The sequence below is a fragment of the Gossypium hirsutum genome, chromosome D10 (genome assembly GCF_007990345.1).
Source record: "Gossypium hirsutum isolate 1008001.06 chromosome D10, Gossypium_hirsutum_v2.1, whole genome shotgun sequence".
Taxonomy (NCBI): domain Eukaryota; kingdom Viridiplantae; phylum Streptophyta; class Magnoliopsida; order Malvales; family Malvaceae; genus Gossypium; species Gossypium hirsutum.
The window spans coordinates 2806871-2826757 of NC_053446.1; the positions used below are offsets into that span (position 1 = coordinate 2806871).

The 19887-nt window shown below is 31.9% G+C and overlaps 2 protein-coding genes and 1 non-coding gene across 5 annotated transcripts; all 3 read right to left on the bottom strand.

Moving 5' to 3' along the window:
* Nucleotides 1-10525: 10525 nt before the first annotated feature.
* Nucleotides 10526-12856, bottom strand: LOC121222304 (uncharacterized). 3 transcript variants are annotated; one of them, XM_041102781.1, is made up of 5 exons: nucleotides 12500-12856; nucleotides 11852-12004; nucleotides 11290-11683; nucleotides 11026-11204; nucleotides 10526-10907 (listed from the first exon to the last, which is right to left on the bottom strand). In XM_041102781.1, the coding sequence occupies exons 2-5, from the start codon at nucleotides 11942-11944 to the stop codon at nucleotides 10770-10772; spliced, it is 804 nt and encodes a 267-aa protein (XP_040958715.1). In that variant the 5' UTR covers nucleotides 11945-12004; nucleotides 12500-12856; the 3' UTR covers nucleotides 10526-10769. The 3 variants fall into 3 exon arrangements, with proteins under 3 accessions (XP_040958715.1, XP_040958717.1, XP_040958716.1); XM_041102783.1 differs by having other exon boundaries at nucleotides 11026-11132; nucleotides 12500-12654; XM_041102782.1 differs by having other exon boundaries at nucleotides 11026-11198; nucleotides 12500-12654.
* Nucleotides 12857-12925: 69 nt separating this feature from the next.
* TRNAG-GCC (transfer RNA glycine (anticodon GCC)) lies at nucleotides 12926-12996 on the bottom strand. The gene has a single exon. It is a non-coding gene; the product is annotated as a tRNA-Gly (tRNA).
* A 118-nt stretch (nucleotides 12997-13114) lies between these two features.
* Nucleotides 13115-16034, bottom strand: LOC107925310 (transcription factor bHLH30). The gene is made up of 2 exons (XM_016855973.2): nucleotides 15150-16034; nucleotides 13115-13863 (listed from the first exon to the last, which is right to left on the bottom strand). The coding sequence occupies exons 1-2, from the start codon at nucleotides 15444-15446 to the stop codon at nucleotides 13384-13386; spliced, it is 777 nt and encodes a 258-aa protein (XP_016711462.2). The 5' UTR covers nucleotides 15447-16034; the 3' UTR covers nucleotides 13115-13383.
* Between the last annotated feature and the right edge of the window lie 3853 nt (nucleotides 16035-19887).

Here is a 19887-nt window from a genome sequence, read left to right on the forward strand (position 1 = left end):
GATTCAATATCGGTATGGTGAATTAATACTTATCGACAAGTGGAAGAACATATCTTAGATCCAAGTCAATCTAATGATCAGTATCGAAAATTAAAAAAAAATGTTTGAATTTTGATTTGTAGATTCATGACAACTAAAGCTATTTCATGAACAAAATTGAACTGTAGAAGAGAAGAAAAAAAAGAGCTTTCGATTGGTGTAAGTAATGCGAATAGAGAAAGCAATATAATATTGATTTTAACAGTCCAGTGATTTAAATAAAAAACTTTTAAATAGTTCAATAACTAAATTATATCTTTTTTTAATTAAGTGACCAAAACAAAAACTTCTCTATAATTTGATGACTAATGATGTAATTTACCATTTATTTTATAATCTGGGTTCACCCTAACTTAGTCAAAGGGAGAAAGGAAACAAAATGATTGAATTTGAAGGATATTTTATTTTCTCTGTTAAGTCTCTCTCCTTGCTCCTAAACCACAAAATTAAACAGCTCACCACTAGGGTTTTTTAAATGCTGCTAAATACAAATGAGCTTGATTCGGATTTCCACTCAATAAATTTCTAGTTTACTACCTAATTAACAAAATGCCTTGATGTCAGGAACCATATGCTAAAAATAATAATACTTCACTTGTTGAATAAAACTCTTAATAATCAGTCTCTCCCAAGCCAGGATGTTTCCCATCAAAGAAGAGATTATCATTTTCAATGCTGAAAAGAGGCGAGAGAATTGTCTGGAAAATGGGTTTGACTAAGCAGGCAAAGAGGAGGAGGGGCCCTTACAGTATCCATACAATGACAAATATGCAGATTACAAGGCAGACACAAGATTAGTAAAGCATGGCCAGTACGTCTCTTGCCAAGAATCTTAGAAGTGAATCACACTTAACAGGAGTCTCACCCGTGATACTTGTCGGTAAATGGGACAAGCCTCGAGGACATCCGTGAAAGATGTAAACCAATGCTAATTCAAAAGGTTAAACATACATCAGTATTCTGTAATGATTTATCACTCCCATTTTTAAAAGATTCATGGCACTGTAATTTAAGCTTTCCAGACATCCCTCATCCATTCTCTTGGAACTTTCTCACTTACATTAAAGTTATTTTAAGATTAGATTTTTATTTTTTTAGATTTGTTTATATTATAATTTTTTAATTCATTATGTTTTTTTATATTACTATAATTTAATTTTTTTATCTTTTAGATTGAATTTTTTACCAAATATTTGGTAAAAAAATTTCAAGCGTTTCAAGATTAAAAACTTTTTAAGAAAAAAGAGTGAGAAGTTACTTGAAGATAAAAAAAGTAAACTATAAAAATAGTCATTTTTTTTAACTCAAATTACATTTTAGTCACTTACGTTATTATTTTGTTACGAAGTAGTCACTCTGCCGTTAAACTATGTTACCTCCCTAACGGCAATCCTACGTGACAGTCTAAATAGTTTTTAAATACCAGCTTGGATAGTCAACTGGGATGAGAATAGTTTTTTTAGTCAAAATGGAAAAGAAAACTAAAAGAAAAATTGAGATTGACGGTTTTTCTTTTCCAGTTCAAGATGTAATTAATTTAAAATTTCAATTAATTAAATTTATTTAATTAAAAACCTATTCTCATCCTAGTTGGACATCCAAGTTGGCATTTAAAACCCATTTGGGCTGCCACATAGGATTGTTGTTAGGGAGGTAGCGAAGCTTAACGACAGAGTAACCACTTCGTAACAAAACAATAACGTAAGTAACTAAAACGTAACATTTCAAACATAAGTGAGTAAAATATAATCTGAGGCAAAAAAGTGACTATTTTTGTAATTTACCCAAAAAGAAAACTCTGAAACACTAAGAGAAAATTTAAACTTGCAAAGACAAAACAAAAAGAGACGAGATATCCATATGAATAAGGGAGAAACCCCATGAAAGAAAGATTAATGATTCATATAAATCACTTAATGGGAAATGTCCTGAATAAACCCAACGAGTGATTAATAATCCTGTTGTACAGAAAAGGGTGACTATCATGCCCTTTTCTGATGAATCATATAGTCCTACGACTTCATCTACTAATAATAATAAGGTTAAAGAAATGAATTGTAATTACAATTGAAACGGCTGAAAAAGATATATGAGTTAATATATGCTCTAAAGTTGAAAAAATCATAAAAATTATGAAAAAATCATGAAAAAAGCCTGGGTTTCTCGATTTTATGGAATGGAAATCAAGAATGAAATTCATTTTCATTATAGGACTTATTCTATCTCTTTTAGAAGATACTATGCCGCCACTCGGACTCGAACCGAGATGCTCTAGCACTGCTTCCTAAGAGCAGCGTGTCTACCGATTTCACCATAGCGGCTTGCTCGAAATCATAATAACCCATTTTTTAGTCAATCGTCGAGATTGAAGGTGAAGGGGTCAATTCAATGTAAAATGTCAAATTTGTTAGGAAGCATTTAATTTTTATTGATAAATAACAACTCATTGAAATAGAAATTTGAGATATTGGCAAATTCTTTTATCTATTTTCTCTTTAGAGTATTTCTTTTTATTTTTTATTTTGATACAAGAATGTTTTGAATATTTTTTTATGATATTTTTTTCGCTTAAAATGAATTGAATTGCATTTTCCTGGAATGATGATGGATCTTATATATTAATTTATTAATTATTTTTTCTTCAATTGTTTAACCACCATATTAATTTGATAGGATTGAGATTTAGATTGAATAAATAGGATTGATTATGGAGTTATGATAGGAATATATTTAATGCGCAATCAATTCTTTATTCTTAATGACTTAACTCAACTTGAATAGCATAGAATATAGCTAGTGGGGAAGGATATTATCTTAGTTAGATATCGTAAAAGTCTAATTAATGCCATTAAATCTTGGATTAATAATTATATAAACTTAACACTTAAATAAGAGATAATTGATTAGTTAAATTAGGTGAACTTAGAATTCCAAAAATTATAAAATTAATGAAAAAATCGAAAGTTTTTATTGACTTGTAGTTTAATAAAATACTCATAATTTGTTTTGTTAAGAGTAACAGTAATTAGAATTTAAATTAGATAAAAGTGAATTGTTGATACTTAATTGCTTAGAATTTAATCCTCGTAAAAACGATCTCATCTTATATTACTTAATTAACATGTGAAATTGCATTAACAACTTCTGTCACCACCTAATAGCCAAAAATTTATTTAACAACCGATCTGATTTTTATAACATTGAGTATTATAAATATCCTTCATGCATATAAGATTCATATTAGTCTAAAATTAAGTAGGTCTTATACATGAACAAGCAATGATATTAAGGAAGAATAGGAAGAAAAGGATCAGCTGTCGTTTTTCTTTGCTGTTGTTATTTCTTTTCGGAATTATAAATGATTAAGTTCCAAAAATGAAGCATCGAGAATCGAAGTCTATACATTGATTGATGAGACTTTTGTGAGAAGGCTGGCTTGACTACTACACTATCCTTGTATATATCCATCCTATATTTGCCCACTCTTTTTGAACAAAACTTGTTAGGGTGGACCAAATGATATCGACTCATCTTGTTTCAGTTTTGTTGTTAATGGTTTGAATTGGTAAACTGAACCAAATAATACTTGTACTTATGTGGTATACTAGTATTTACAGTACTTTTATCCATTTATATAAATTTTGAAGGGATATGAACGATATTGTCAGGTCCTACCATGAAAAGAAAGACTGAGGTGAGTTAAAAGTGGGCAAATGGAGCTGCACTCGTAAAATGGAGGACCACATTGAAAAGCTTTACTACAAATTGCTTATTGCTCAAGGAACTATTAAGAATAAGAAGACACAACATCCCTTCTCCACAACGTTGGGGAAGATGTTTTGTTTAAGCTCACAACTATGTATCTTGTAAGTTGCACTTGACCGAGTAACCGACTAGTTCTAACTTGTTGGTCTTTTATATTTGTTTTGGGTAAAACTCATATATTATTAACAGGAGTAAATCACTGTCACACATTACTAGCAGATAATTCTTACAATTTGATTATATGATGTGAGCATGAAGTGAACATTCTTAACTAATGAGCTAAACACTGGAATCCATCTTTTTTTTAATTATTAGATAGATGAAGTTGTCAAAATTATTTGTTTCCTTTTTAATGATTAAATTTTGTTAAGATGGTGAACATCGTCAATTTTTCAAAAGATGTTTGAATTATAATATGCATTTAAAGATGATTTTGAAATCAATGTCAAGAAAATCAATAGAGGGAGATTAAAGTGGAGCTTGATACTTAGCAATAATGGAGGTAAAGGCAAGTAGGGACTGAAATGAATATTATATCCCTAATTAAATCATTTATGAAATTTCTGAAAACTACTCTAAACATATATCAATGGTATCAATGTTAGAAACAACCAAACCCTACTCCTACCATGTTTATGTCCAACATCAATAAATAAAATTAAAAAGAAAACATTAAAGATTCTCTTAGTGTCCACCACATAAATAAATATCATGATTGGTTTTCAAAGTGAAATAAATAATTTCTTAACCTAATATTTCAACCAATGTGGATGTAGGGTAGTGACATTGTAAGGTCGAAATGGAAAGTAATCAATCATTATCCATTATCCATTAGCCTCTTTCCCTTTATATTAATCTTATAATATTAATACACCAATATCTGGACCAACCGCAGTGCTTTAGTATTGATTTAACAACCAAATTTGCTAAACTTAAAAAAGACATGTCTGGTTCGTCAACTTGCATATGTTCTGCTGGAAAACCTTTCCTCGCTAGGAATAGGAATAAAATCTGTTTAGAGTTTAAACATTATCTAGATTTGTTAATTAAAGATATCTTTACGAATAGTTTAATTTATAAAGGTTGTCCAATACTCATCTTTCTCCTACCACTTGCTGCTTTAACCAGTGTTTTTGGGCATCCTAAACCTTTTATAAAGGTTTTCGAATACTCATAATCTTGTTCCAACTTCAATTAGCTTAGTCTTTTAAATGTTACCTGTTCAAGTTCAAAAGTTTTCTTGAATTTTAAGAGGGTTTAGATAAAATTATTAGGCTCGAAAGTAAACTTATATGAAAAAAAAATTAAATCAAGTAATAAAGTCATAAAAAGATATCGTTTTCATGAGGATCAAATTCTAAGCTACTAACTATTAACTATTCATTTTTATCTAATCTAACGATCAAGAAAATAAATTCTTATTACTATTAGAATTAAACTAAACTAACTATGAAAATTCTATTAAACTAAAATAATGAAAATTACTAAGTTTCTTAATGATTTTTAAGATCTTGAAACTCTAACTTCACCTATTTCAGTTAATCAATAATCTATCATTTAATTGTTCAACCTATGTAATTACTAATGTAAGGCCCAATTTTATGCCCAGGCCCGAATATTAAAACAAGATAAACAACAGTCCAATTACAAAGGAAAATAACAAGCCCAATGTAGCCCATGGCCCGAAACAAAAATTAAAAACCCAGCCCATACAACATTAACATTTTCGGCAGAAAGATGCCCCAAACCCTAGCGCCGCATGCCTCGCATGGCCTCCTCGTCTGCCACGCCCAGCTCTCCATGCCACCATGTCGGCCACCTGCTCCTCTGTACCACCATGCCTCTGTCACCTCCATTGTGCCTATCCCATGCAAAGGGACAGAACAGAAACAATAGGAAATAGGATGAAAAGGGGTTATAAAAACCCGAATCAAAAATTGTATCAGGGGGATTTTTGATTTTTTGGGGATTTTTTCCTTTCATTTTCGATTGTAACATTACTTAAAAATACGAGAGTAAAAGCAGATTCAAGTAAGAAAAAACACCCGAAAACAGAAAAGGCAGTCAGATCTAAGGTTTCTTTTATTTTTTATTATTCAAAAACTCATCTATCATATATCTTTACATAGCATAAGTTTATAAAAAAGGAGTCAACAAAAAAAAATAAAAAATTTTTACCTTTCCGGCCACCGCGTGCGGTGGCCGGCGCCGGCGCCGGCGAGCCTCCGGTGGCCGTCCGGTGACCCCCCCTTGGCCGGAAATCGCTCCGTGCCCTCCCTCTCCCTCTTTCTTTCTTTTTTTTTCCCTCACCTGGTCTCAAATGAATTGTATATGGCTTTAAATTATACATGCATATACATTTTTACATAATTGTATTTATTGTCATCATTGTTATTTGGTGTTTGTTTATTTATTCGTGTACGCTTGTGCTTTTTTTTAAATGTTAGTTTTATTTATTTATTTGTATGCTTTGTTTATGTAATCGCCTCGTCATTTCATTTTGCCTATTGCATTGTTGTTACTCACTTTACTTTGCTCACCTTGTCGCATTCGTTATTGTTTTGTCAAGCATTGACACTAAACACCAAAAGGAAAATTTTTCTAAATAAGGCAATATTTCGCGTTTGGAAACTCGAGAAAACGTGCCCTAACGTGCTGGGTTTCGATTTCTCGTTTGACTAAATAGCCAAATATCCTCTTAAAGCTTCAAATTATGGTTTCATTAAACTATAAGGTGATCTTGGTTTCGATGGTTTAGAGTATCGTGTCCTAACGTGCTGGATGTGATATTCCTTCGGAACAAGAGAATCTTATGTTTCAATTCACGATATCAGATTTTCTTTTAAGGATCGCATTTTTTAAAACTCTTCAAATTTTCAATTTTCGACACTAAAACACTAATTAATCAACTAGGTACCAATTTTGGGCGTATCGAGGGTGCTAATCCTTCCTCGTGCGTAACCGGCTCCCGAACTCATTTTTCTGAATTTCGTAGACCAAAATCGTTGTTTTAATAAAATTAAATCATTTATTAAAAACAACCACTTTTTGAGGTGACCCGATCACACCTCGTCAAAAAAGGATTGGTGGCGACTCCCGTTTTCATTCTTTTTTTAAATCCAAGTCGACCCCGTTTCATCAAAAAAAATGGTGTCAACAACTAACCCAAGATTCATTGGCATTAACTAAATCCTTCCAGTATCTAGCTAAGTTAATCTTCGTCTATGCTAGGCAAGTTGGGCGAAGTCACTACAATAAGCCTATTAGGTTGATTAGGGCCTTAGGTATATTCCTATGTTAGCTGCAAATTAATTTGTTCATCGACGCTACTAAATTTAATCCTAATCTATTCAGTCTAGATCTAAATCTCAAATTTCTCTTCCAAGACAAATCAAGATTATCAAATTAATGCAACTTAGTGATTAGACAAGCAGATTAAATAAATACGGGATTGAAAAAAATTTAACAAGGATTGAAACAATTGAAAAGAGAATAAATTAATTAACTAAAAATTGGATTCATCATCGTTCTAAGAAAATAGAGTTTAGTTTATGTTGATTTGAGAAAACATCACAAGAAGTAATTTAAAACAAACTTGCATTGAGAGAAAGTAAAAAGAAATAATCTAGAGGGAAAAATAATTATCAAGCTAATGTCGAGCGCTCCAGATCTCTTTTGCTTATCGTCTTTGCCAGCTTTAAGTTCCTCTTGGTGTGAAAGAATTGTTTCTTAGCCTCCAAATTGATTAAATAAGTTCCTCTTACTTTTATGGTTTTAATCATTCTGCTCTATCGTACACAAAATTGCAGTGGAGCGGACTACTTACTGTCTAAAAATTCTGAATTGAAGATTGTGCTCCATCGCACTGAAATCCGGTGGAGCAGAAGTCTTCTCTTCACTAATTGTTACTCTATACTTCAAGCCTTCCATTCTTCATCCAAAACTTACAATGTAGAGATAAAAAATAGCAAGTAAATTCGAGCTAACTCAAAAAATGATAAAAAAAAATTCAAATAAAATATGATTAAGCTATAAGAAAAACTATAAAATATAATAAAGCTAGCCTAAATGCTAAAATTATCTCCTAAATATGCTATAAAATGTAATAAAGCATTCAACGCTTGAGTCCATACCAAAGATCTGTTTTTGAAGTTTGTAATTATTATTGTTAGTACACCACACAAATTGGACCCAAACATATTGATAATCTGGGGCAAATGACCAAAAAAGGCCTTTTTTTTCAAAAATTACCGAAATGGGCCAATTATTTAATTATTTACCGGAATGGCCTATTTTTCGCAAAATCGCGTCCACGTCAGCGCGATGTTAGGGTACGCGCCAGGAAATCGCATCCACGTCAGCGCGATTTGCTTACGTGGACACAAATCGCGCCCTCTAGGACGCGATTTGCTAACGTGGATGAACAGTTTCTCATTTTTAGCTTAGAAAACTTTGAAAGGCCATAACTTTTCGCTCGGTTGTCCGATTGAGATGATTTTTTTATTTCAAATAACTTTTCGAGATCTACGCGCTGATAAACTGCCGAAGGCGGTTTGCCGCACTTTTCATCGAAAAAGATCCCTTTTTGTCCCTAAATTTTGATTTTTTCGATTTAAAATTAAATTTTGAAACATTCAAATCATTATTTGTAGTTGTGTATATGTTAATAGTTACGTACAGAAAAGTCAACTGAATATAATTTTATATTAAATTCATTTAAGTTCTTCTCAAACGACCAATTATTCTAATTGTCTTAATTATATGAGTTACCGATGCCTTTGCCTAAGCATCGATGAGCTAACATTTTATATAAGTTATTTCTAATTGTAATTAGCACTTTCTATCATTATGCAGGTTACTTTTCCTAACTTGGAGAAAATCACAATCTGCCATTTGAGGAACGCAAAGAGGATATGGCACAGCAAATTTCATAAGAATTCTTTTTCTATGCTAAAAGAGTTGACTGTTGAGGAATGTGATGTGCTATTTGAATCTTTTTTGTAATTGTTGCTATTGATTCAAAAATGATTTAAAAACTTGTTGCTATTGATTCAAAAAAGATTTAAAAATTGTTACCAACAAGACTCGAACCAAGGTACTAAGAGAAAATAGCAAGCATCTTAACCAACTAAGCTAAACTAATTAATTGATATATTATAAAAAATATTGTTATTATCTTAATTATATTACTTACGTTCTAACGATTTATCGGACCTATTCCATACACATGTCAAATCAGAAGAATAATACAACAATTCTGTAAAAAAAAATCCGGTGTTTAATTCAAATAAGTAAGGAAAATAATGATTTGAATGTTTCAAAATTTAATTTTAAACCGAAAAAATCAAAATTTAAGGGCAAAAAGGGATCTTTTTCGATGAAAAGTGTGGCAAACCGCCTTCGGCTGTTTGTCAACGCGTAGATCTCGAAAATTTATTCGAAATCAAAAAAAAATTCGTCTCAATCGGACAACCGAGCGAAAAGTTATGGCCTTTCAAAGTTTTCCAAGCTAAAAATGAGAAAATGTTCATCCACGTCAGCAAATCGCGTCCTAGAGGTCGTGACTTGTGTCCACGTAAGCAAATCGCGCTGACGTAGACGTGATTTCCTGGCGCGTACCCTGACATCGCACTGACGTGGACGCGATTTCGCGGAAAATAGACCATTCCGGTAAATAATTAAATAATTGACCCATTTCAATAATTTTTGAAAAAAAGGACTTTTTTGATTATTTGCCCGATAATCCGACCAGGGAAGTTCGGTTCTTTATAACTGATATAACCCAATAAGGATTGATAAAAACTGGTCCAGATAACCTAAGCCCCAAGAAAGTTCATTCCATTGTGTGAATGCCTATGTTCACACCTTAACTGCTAGTCAAAAGTAGTCTCGGGAAGTTTCCAAAATCAATCAACTAGCTTAGCTAAGAGCACGCAAGGATGCACCCTCTTTAAGAACTAAGATTAGCCATAGTCGTTAGATTCGGGCACTTGTCTAATTGTTCCTGAGAAAAACATCAAAGACATAAAAAAACCACCACAAATGACTCCGCACAGGTAAGCCTTTTACCCCAGCCAAAGTTATGTTTATCTTCCTTCATAAACCTCTTTGACTTAAACATAGGAAGGTGCTCCAAAATCCAAACTCCAGTGCCTTTTTTTTTTTTTTACCACCCTTCTAACTCCAGTCCCTATTCATCGCAAACTTGGCTCAATTATTATATTATGTTATATTTATGTATTATATGATTTACAACACATAAAAATTAAATTTATAATAATATATAATATTATAGCATAAATATATTAAAAAATGTTAAGTTGTCTATATATAGTTTTAATGAATGAAAAAAATATATACAAGTATTAAATATTAAATTAGAAAAAATATAAATATTTTTCAAAAAATTTTAAAAAATATGTTGAGCCCAAAATAGGTTTGGTTTAACCATTTACAATATGGGCGGATTCAAGCAAAATTTTGGACTCATATTTCGGGCTAAATCGAACTTGGATAAACATAAAATATGTTAATATTGAAACGTATATGTTGTGGATAAAGATTCATTATCACTTATCGGGTCGAATGATAAGCAACTTAATATCTTAAAGGTTTAAGGTTTGAGTCTTGTGGATAAAAAAAACAATCCTGGAACAGTTTGGCCAGGTATAACTCGACTAGACTTTTGACTTTATATAGAAGGATCTAAAAGAACTACGAATTCAAAGCAAAAACTATAAAAGAATTCCAATAAAGAAAACAAGACAACAATGTCAGATGTTCCACCAATCCAACAAGTTGGAGATTTCCTAACGCTCTACTCCACTGCCTAATTCTCTCCATCTTTATACATCTTCAACCGAGGGACATCCAGTCTCGTATCATAACAACGTTTATCTGTGTTCTTATTACTTCATATGCATACCTAAGTCCATAAACAAAAACCAAAAACCAATTTAACTTGTCTAAATAATCTCCCAATCCGATTCACAAAATTCCATGTCTTGTGATTCTCGTTTGTTCCTTTGTCTGGATAGTGCATGCTGTTCATCATCCCGCTTTGTGAACCTTGACTTAGAAGAAAAAGCATCCTGGAGCTTTTTCTGTTCCATAAAACAAACATATATAATATCAGGTTCAAGTAACAAAAGTAGGATAAAGTTTGTCCTTAGCAGTGGCAAAGGGGTCAGGGCTCAAGAGAGAGGGAGAGCCGAATCATACCTTGTATGACCTGTGTTTTCCTACGTTGTTAGAGACGGAAAGAAGCTCAATACGGTCTACTATAATGCAGCTTTCTTCAAGCTTTGTGTTATCAAATGATGGAACTTCTGGTTCCATTTTCAAAACAGATTTATGGTAAGCCTCTAATAAACGTGCTGGTCCCATTTTCACTTCTGGTTCTGGGGCAACATATATATGAATAAATAAAGAGCATAGTTTGAAATATAAAGATATATGCATATAACATACGAATCGAATACGTACCCATCGACTCTAACAATGTGTCATCTGCAGTAGAATCATTGTCCTTAAGTTCATTCTTGAAAGCTTTAGATAAAATTAGAGAACCAGGTGCTGTGAACCCTTTAGAATGAGCCAAGGAATTTTGATCCTCTGTGATTTGTTCTGAAGGCAAGCCTAAATGTACATCCTCAACAGATTTTACAGAAGAGGAATCGACCAGTTTGGTCTGAGAGTGATCTTCATTGGCACTTCCATTCGAGTCCACAGAGGCTGCAACGCCGGCAATTTGCACCGTGTTAAGGTCTTCTAACGAATCGGTAGATGAAGCGACCAAGTCTTGCATTAGTTCAGTGCAGAACTGTTTAACATTAGAACCAACTGTCTGCAACTGGTTTTCAACATATCGCAATGTTTCCTGACAGAGAATGCCATCAAATTTCAGAAGAGATCTTAGCAGCATAGGAAGAAATAAGAATTTACAAAGATGAACTTTACAAATGTATATAAAGCAGCCAAAGTGATAATCTTTTTCTCCATAAACAGATAAGCACAGTGCCATAATTTAAAGAGGGCAAAAAAATACCTGGCAGACCATATCATCCACCTCAATACACATAGCTTCAAATTTCTGATAGAGGTTGCCTACCCAAGCGATGCCTTTAGCTTTTTTTTCCATTGAACAACAAGAAGGATGGTTTTACTTCAATTTTCAGATCCCACTTGGGTTTAACATGAACTGCATTATTCAAAGAAAAGGAATAGAAATTTATTCCTAATATACAGATATGCTACAACATCATATTTCCAGCAATGCTTGTGATCATAAGATCAAATAAAGAACAGATATGAGAGATCACAACAATAAATTAAGATTTGGGGATCAAAGCAACAAGTCTTCATCACAACAAACACAGAAAAAAAACTTGAGCCAAGAAAAAGAACTCAATGCCCTAAAATAAGAAAAGAAACAAAAAATAAATACTAATATGATCAACATGCAGAAGCATAAATATTTAATTAAGGAAAAGGATCACCGAGATGATCAAGAAGCAGAAACATTATCATTAAGTAAACTATTAAAGTAATTAGTGGATAAACCCCAAAGTTATAGTGATCAATTTAACAGGTTTTGGGACTTGTTACTGCAGGCGAGGCTAAAACTTGGCATGAACAACTTAAACAAAACTATGAAAGAAAAATGAGGACAAAATTTTTTCTTTAACACACTTACAGGTTTTTTTCTCGAGGAAGAGGGGAAGATTGTGATTAAACCCTTTGTTCAGTTAGACTAAACTCTCATTCCAAGTAGGCAGGTAGAAGAAGGAAATACGGCTAAATTTTCTCAAAAAAAATAAAATAAAACTCAAAGGAGATACCGATAATAATATAAACACTAATTAGTAATTAGCAATCCAATTTTAAAAAAATTGATATAATATATTTAAATAAAATAATTTAAACTATTCTTTTTTAAGAATTCAACTCTAACAAAACTACCCAATTAAAAATTATTCTCTTGAAAAAAAATACCTTTATTTTCTTCTAAATAAAAATTATCATTTTTTGGTACAAATTTCAAAAAATACATACTCTCTTTTAGTATATGGAAATATATATAAATAATGAAGAAAGCGAATGAAGCCAAAAATGTTATAATTGCACCAGCCGGGAATCGAACCCGGGTCTGTACCGTGGCAGGGTACTATTCTACCACTAGACCACTGGTGCTTTGATGTTAAGTTCATAATTTTTATATAATAGAACAAGTTAAGAAAAAAGGATTTGGAATCTCCATAACTTGTTGGAACTTCGAGTGATGCAAGTAGGCAGGCAAGATTTTATCATATATAAGCAACAGAGCTAAAATTATTGGATAACATGAAATGAAATGTTCAGTCATAACAGGAAACGAAAAGAGATAAGTTCATATAAATTTACACACAACAGTCGTATGATCTAATATTGAACTCTTACATCTAATGATATGTATATATATAACATGTTTTCTAAATTTGCATTTCAAGCCAACCTTTGCACATTCAAACAAACACCTGCAGAAAATAAAGGAGATGTCGCAGTGGATTGACACAAACGAAACAATGGCAATCATCTTTTTTATGAAGATGAGCTTGAGGAATCAAAGTATGAGATCCTCTGCCTCTTCTTTGGAAACGTCGAGTATGGCAAGTATTCCGGCGAGATAGAAGCCTTCTCCAGGACAGAATTCAAGGCCCGGCGAACGGAACCGGCAAGATATTGCCGTGACTCGGCGTCATCTCCATTTGCGGTGGTTCGGCAACCGGTGAAAACAAAATCTTTCCTCAGCCGACTACCCAAGGTTGATATTTCCGCTTTAACCATCTTAATCGGAAGAGCATCGAGAGCTTGTCGTAAGTCGGTTAGAAGTTGGGGTCTGTAATCACAACAGATTGATGCCTTGAAACAATATGCCCCATTGGCTTCAGCGTGACACGTTTCAACTATCACTTCATCATCATCAACTGGAACAAGAACCCCTTTGCTAGCTTCAGTTGCAGCCTTCTTTAGTTCTTTCACTTGTCTTACCACCTCACCAAGTAATGTGGCTTTATCCATCTACAATGACCATTTGATTTGACTTGGTTAACTAATTATTTAAAAGAAAGAAAAAAACAATTGATATAAGACAGATTTATTTGTCAACTAAATTAGTTTATAAATCAAGAAATAGACCTCATCAGAATTCATAGCAGAACAGGTGTTATGTTACATTGCCCCCCCGCCTACATGTCCAATCATTTATTAGCTTACACTTTTCTGATGGTAGGGTTTAACAGAAAAAAAAAAAACAATATTTGCACGAAGTGATGTCAAAAGATTATATTATATTATGGAGATGTTAATTCTTAACTAACACGAAGATAAGGAGAAGCAGTTGAAAGGTAGCAAGAAAAGAGTTGGCTAACCATTAACTGCAGACAATCTTGCACGATTGATTGGTTTTGTTTGAAAAATATAAAACCAAACTTATCTGGAACTAAAGGTCTGAAATTGGGATCCTAAAGAAACCTTAATCTCATAATTGTCAAACTATAAAACATGTATCATAAAGAATGATGCATCCCCTTAGTTGACTTTTGTTGAAAGACCCGACTTTTGAAGTTTCATTTGCCGTCGGAAGCCAACAATGAAAGGTATTGTCTTTTAATGGAGATTTTGTTTTTTGTACTTCGTCGAGAACTAACATGACTCAATAGGTTTGATTCACAAAACTAAAAGAGTGTTGGTTGATGGAGATATGACTTACAAAGTTCAAAAGAAAGGTGTCAATATAGTACATAACAATAATTATGAAAGTAACCAATATGCAGATGACTACATAATTAATATCACACACTGTATAAACATTTCTCCCATAAATCTTATAGATAATATCTCCATCAATCGAAGCAGTTACAGCTTCAAAGGCTGGCCATTATCTAGAACTGAAGGTCTGAAACTGGGATCCTAAATAAACCTTAATCTCGTAATTGTCAAATTGTAAAACGTCTGCTAAAAAGAATGATGCATCCCCTTAGTTGACTCCAGCATTTATGAAATTCAGAGTTGACCTTCCAAGTGCAAAATTGATGCAGCAAATGACCTCACAACAATTTTTTTTTTGTTATAATTAAAATATCCAAATTCATTTTACGGTCGACAAAGATCCTTTCAGGTTCATAGCTACCCTTCATATTCTACCTTATACTCTACCTGGACTACCTGGTAATTACATCTAATGATCACTGCTAAACAACAAGTTTTAAGACTCAAAGAATCCTAGCAGGCACATAATATAAGCAAACAATTTAAATAAACTGTATTAGCCATCTAACATATACAAAGAAGGTTGTAAGAAGAACCTTTTCTCTGTATGGCAAGAGAGTACGGAGGGTGTCCAGGTGAGCATTAATCCTCTCTCTCCTCCTCCTCTCAGCTTCGCTATGACTCTTTAAAGCCGCTATAACTTTCTCTTCCGACACGCTTTTCTTCCCAACCTTCACCGGCGACTTCACCACCAGCTCACTTTTCTCATTATCCAACACCAAGGACTGTGAAATCCCATTGCATGGATCCAAATCACGGGAAAAGGGATCGAGGAAACCAGAATAACAATTCCCAGATAAAAAAATGTTGTTGTTGAAATAGAAAGCAGCCATATAAAAACACACACAAAAATAAAAAGAAAGCTAAACGAAGTTGTATGAGAGTTTGTTTTTAGGAACCAGAAGTGAAAGAGAGTAGACCAGGTGGGCGTGTAGTGGGAGCGAACCAGAAAGAGAGCTTTTGAAGAACAAAGTTTTGATGGTTAGCGACTTTCTCGTTGTTGCCGATGATCAGTGCTATGATTGTTTCGATGATAGCTTCCATAACGCAAGTGAACAATTCTAGGGAGATCGTTTTTTCAAACAGAAAGAAAGACTAAAGAGAAAACATCCACATTTTCTTCTTGATCGTCTTGAATTCCTCCATAGGTATGTGTGATTCCTTTCCAGAGTTTTGAGAAATTTGAACCTCAAAAACAAAACAAAAACAAGATGGGATTTTTGGGATTTCGGTGAATATTCAAGAGGGAGCAAACAACGGAGGGAAGAACAAGAGTATTTGTTTTCTCTGAGCTATGTAAGCATAGAAGACTTGATATAAATGGGATCTCTCACAAGGGCTTAAAAATGGTGTTAGAAGGTCAATGGAATGGATTAAGCACTGTTGTTTTTAATTTATCTTAATGACCTAAAAAAAATACAAAAAATTATTTTATAATCATACTTTTAATCTTAACCACATAAACAATCATGGTGGTATATCTTTTACTTTTTCTAATATACTTTATTTGTTAGGTAACATCTGGCTTTTTATATAAAATCTACTGCATATCCTAATATATTACATTACTTTAAGTTGATTTTAATGTGCTCTTATTGATAAATGTGAACTTTTGAGAAATGTTATTCATATCACTAAATTATTTTACTTGTATAATTAATATATAATATCTATTTAAAACTTAATTATTAAGTTAATGTTAAATAAATTATCTCAATACGGAATTGTGGCATTATTCACTATAATATAGAGTTTGGGGTCACCAATTTGTCTATGTTCATTGTCAAAAGTGGTAGGCTAAAGACAAAGAGAAAGTTGGGATGGGAATTAAATACTTCCATTTTAATATTATGAATGTTAATATACTTTTGATTTAGTCTTTACTCAATTGATATAGATAGTATTGTTAATGTAAGAGTATGTGAGTCTGAGTACACTGAAATGTTCTATCTTCTTATTTATGGATTAAGAAGAGACTATGAGTAATTCTAAATATTGTGTTAAAAAAGTAGATATAATTAGAACTCATAATAAAATTATTTAAAAAATATATATTTTTAGACTAACATAACTTAGTGTTGCGGATAACTCTTAATCCATAACCTTTATTTATGATCACTATTTCATGATTAATTTATTCATAGAAATAAATTTTTAGAATGTTGAAAAGAGAATAAAAGGAAAGAAAGTTTAGTCTCAAACAAAACATAAGGTTAAAAAGGCAAATTACAAAAATCAACACTGATACTGCCACCATGCTTGGAATAATTCATATCTATCAACTCCTGTTCCAGCCATAGCATCTGCCATTCCGTTTGCTTCACTGTAAACTTTAGCATCCTCACGAATCATCCATAAAGTTCATGGTCTCAGGTCTCAATTAACAATACCATTAGTAGCATTGCCAGAATCAAATTAACTATGTGAATCCAATCAGTTTTAGCAAAAATATCCAGAGCTGTTGCAACAGCAAGAAGCTTTGCAATAGTAGGATTTGTAACCTGAAGTGGACTTGAAAACAAAGCCAGGATGGAACCTTTATTATTTCGTAAAACCCTACCAAAACCACTATTGCCAATCGAATTCTGCATTGTTATAAGTGTTAAAAAGTAACATGTTTTAATCTCATTTTTAATGTGTTTTTTGGTGATTATTCGATGTTAATTGTGAATTTTATGCTTCTAATTCTTTAAATTCTTGTTTTTATGCCTAATAGAGCATTTGGGAGCAAAAAAAGTGAAAAAAAGAGCAAAAACTGAAAAATCGAAGCAAGCTACAGGAGCCACACGGGTTGACCCATTCCACACGATCATGCGGTAGCCCATGTCGATTTCGCGAGTTTACACTCTGAACTACGGAAAATCGTGATTTTTAAGTTTTTCTGGAATTCTGAGACGTATGTATGACAAAAATAAGAAGATAGGAGAGAGTTGTCATAGAATATTCAAGAAAACAACTCGAAAAACACCATTAAAGCCGATTCTGAAGCAGATTTTCATCAGAATTGAAGATTCCCAATTGATTTCTTAGGAGTTTATCATAAGTTTCTTTAGTTCTTTCAGTTATACTGTTTATTGAATGTTTCTATTTTCAAGTATATATGAACTAATTTTCTAAATACCTAGGGAGATGAACCCTATGATAGATTTTGTCGTTTGATTTTTATTTTACGCAATAAATACTTAGATCTTATTCTCAATTATGTGTTCTTAATTCTTGGTTTGACATTTCTAGATTATTGATTCATGTTTGATGTGCTTAAATTAGAGGAGGAATAAACCCTGTTTAAGAGTAGATATTGCTTAATTGAGGAATAAACCCTGTTTGAGATGAGTTAATGTGATAATAGGGGTTTTAATTAGAAAGAAATTTCAATTAATCAATCTAAAGTAAGTTGCTCTTATTCTCGAAAGAGATATTAACATAATTTAGGGATTCCTACGGATCAATATACTAAATAAAGAAATTGTGTAATTTAGATTGATAGTGACAAATGAAATCTAGCTAGGTGAATTCTTTCCTGGGTATTGTTTTGCTTCTTGGTTATTATTCGATGATTTTTCTGACTTGTTTTTTTGTCGTGCTCGTTAACAATTAATTTAGTTAATTTTAGTTTTTAATCAATTACTCGGATTTATCGATTAAATAATAGAAAGACGGTAATTACTCTGTGAGAATAATATATTTACTTCTCGTAACTATACTATTAATTAATAGATAGACTTACCTTAATTAATTTTTTAATTAATTTCGTGGATATCATGACATTGCTCCATCAACATTGAACTTCAATGATCCTTCAATGATAATAGTTGAAAAATGCTTCACCACCCATGGATATAAAAATGATCAGATCGGAGTTTCCTTCGATTGAAATTAGATCGAAATTCTTAACTTTAAATAATTTGATAGATGCTTATGAAATGTTTTAATTTAAGGTTTAAAAAACATTAAAGTTTAACTGAAGTGAAATTGTTCGAATCTCGATACCCATGAAATTACTTTCTTCATATATTAAATTAAAAATCTCGTAAAAAAATTATAAAACTGAAATTCCGATACGTTGAATTCAATCTATAAAAACAAACCAAACAACTCCCATTTCAGAAATTTTGTTCCCTTGAACTGTGAATACATAAGCCTTTTGAGATTCAGGGTATCAAAATTTATTATATAATCACACTTTTAATCTTAACCACATAAAAACCATGATGTTATCTCTTTTAACATACGTAATTTGTTAGGTAACATGTGGCTTTTTATATAAAAATATGTATCTATAATTAGATTATTTTAATTTCATTTTTAAATGAATGATTAATTTATTACAAATCAGTATATAAACAATACTCTTATATTGATAAATGTATAGTTCTGGAAAAGCTCCATTTTAATACTGCATGGCATGATGATGTTTGAGAAGAAGAAGCTAACACATGGCCCTCACTTCCTCCCCATTGACATCAAGATTCCATCACATTTTGATTAATTACATTAATTTTCTTTTTTAAAAGAGCAAAACAAAACTTCAATGGAAGACTTTCTTTTTATAGGCTATGTAGGTCTTTCTTTGTTATCATCTAACTCATGAATTGGTCACAATTTTCCTTATGGGCACCAACTTGATATAAAAAATAAACTAGCAGATTTAATTTTTTTTAATTATGAGTTAATTCGTCCAGATTCAATGCATTTAATTTGTAGATAATATTTATAAATTATATGAGATTTTGACCTTTAACTTTACCTGTTCATAATTTATAAAAATTAATCTTGTATTTATTTTTTTCAATAATATTATATTTAAAATTTAAATCTAAAACTTTTTATTTAAATATAATATATCTTATTAACTTTTCACTTTCATGAACTTTTAACATATGCCTCCATTTTTTTGCTATTGGTTAATGCAAATATAAGGAATTGGTCATAATTTTTATAAAAAATTGAATTAAGCAACTTTCTATCTGACGTGAAGAAGACACGTTTCAATTTTAAGTTTCTGTCATTATGCAACTGATAGCATGTTGGGCTTTTCTAAGTGTTTATGTATGAGTTTTACTCGTATAAATTATGCATGCATGAATCAGATTAAGTTTAATTAATTATTCAACTTTATGTTTATAATGATTTATTATTACCGAAGTTGTAATTAGAAAATATTTGTTGTAAGAAAAAAATAAAAAAAAAAGTTAAAACCAAACAAAGTTGTTCCAACATCAATTCTGCAAAAATCCAAAGTGGGTGGGTGACAGAACAGAAAGCAACCAGATG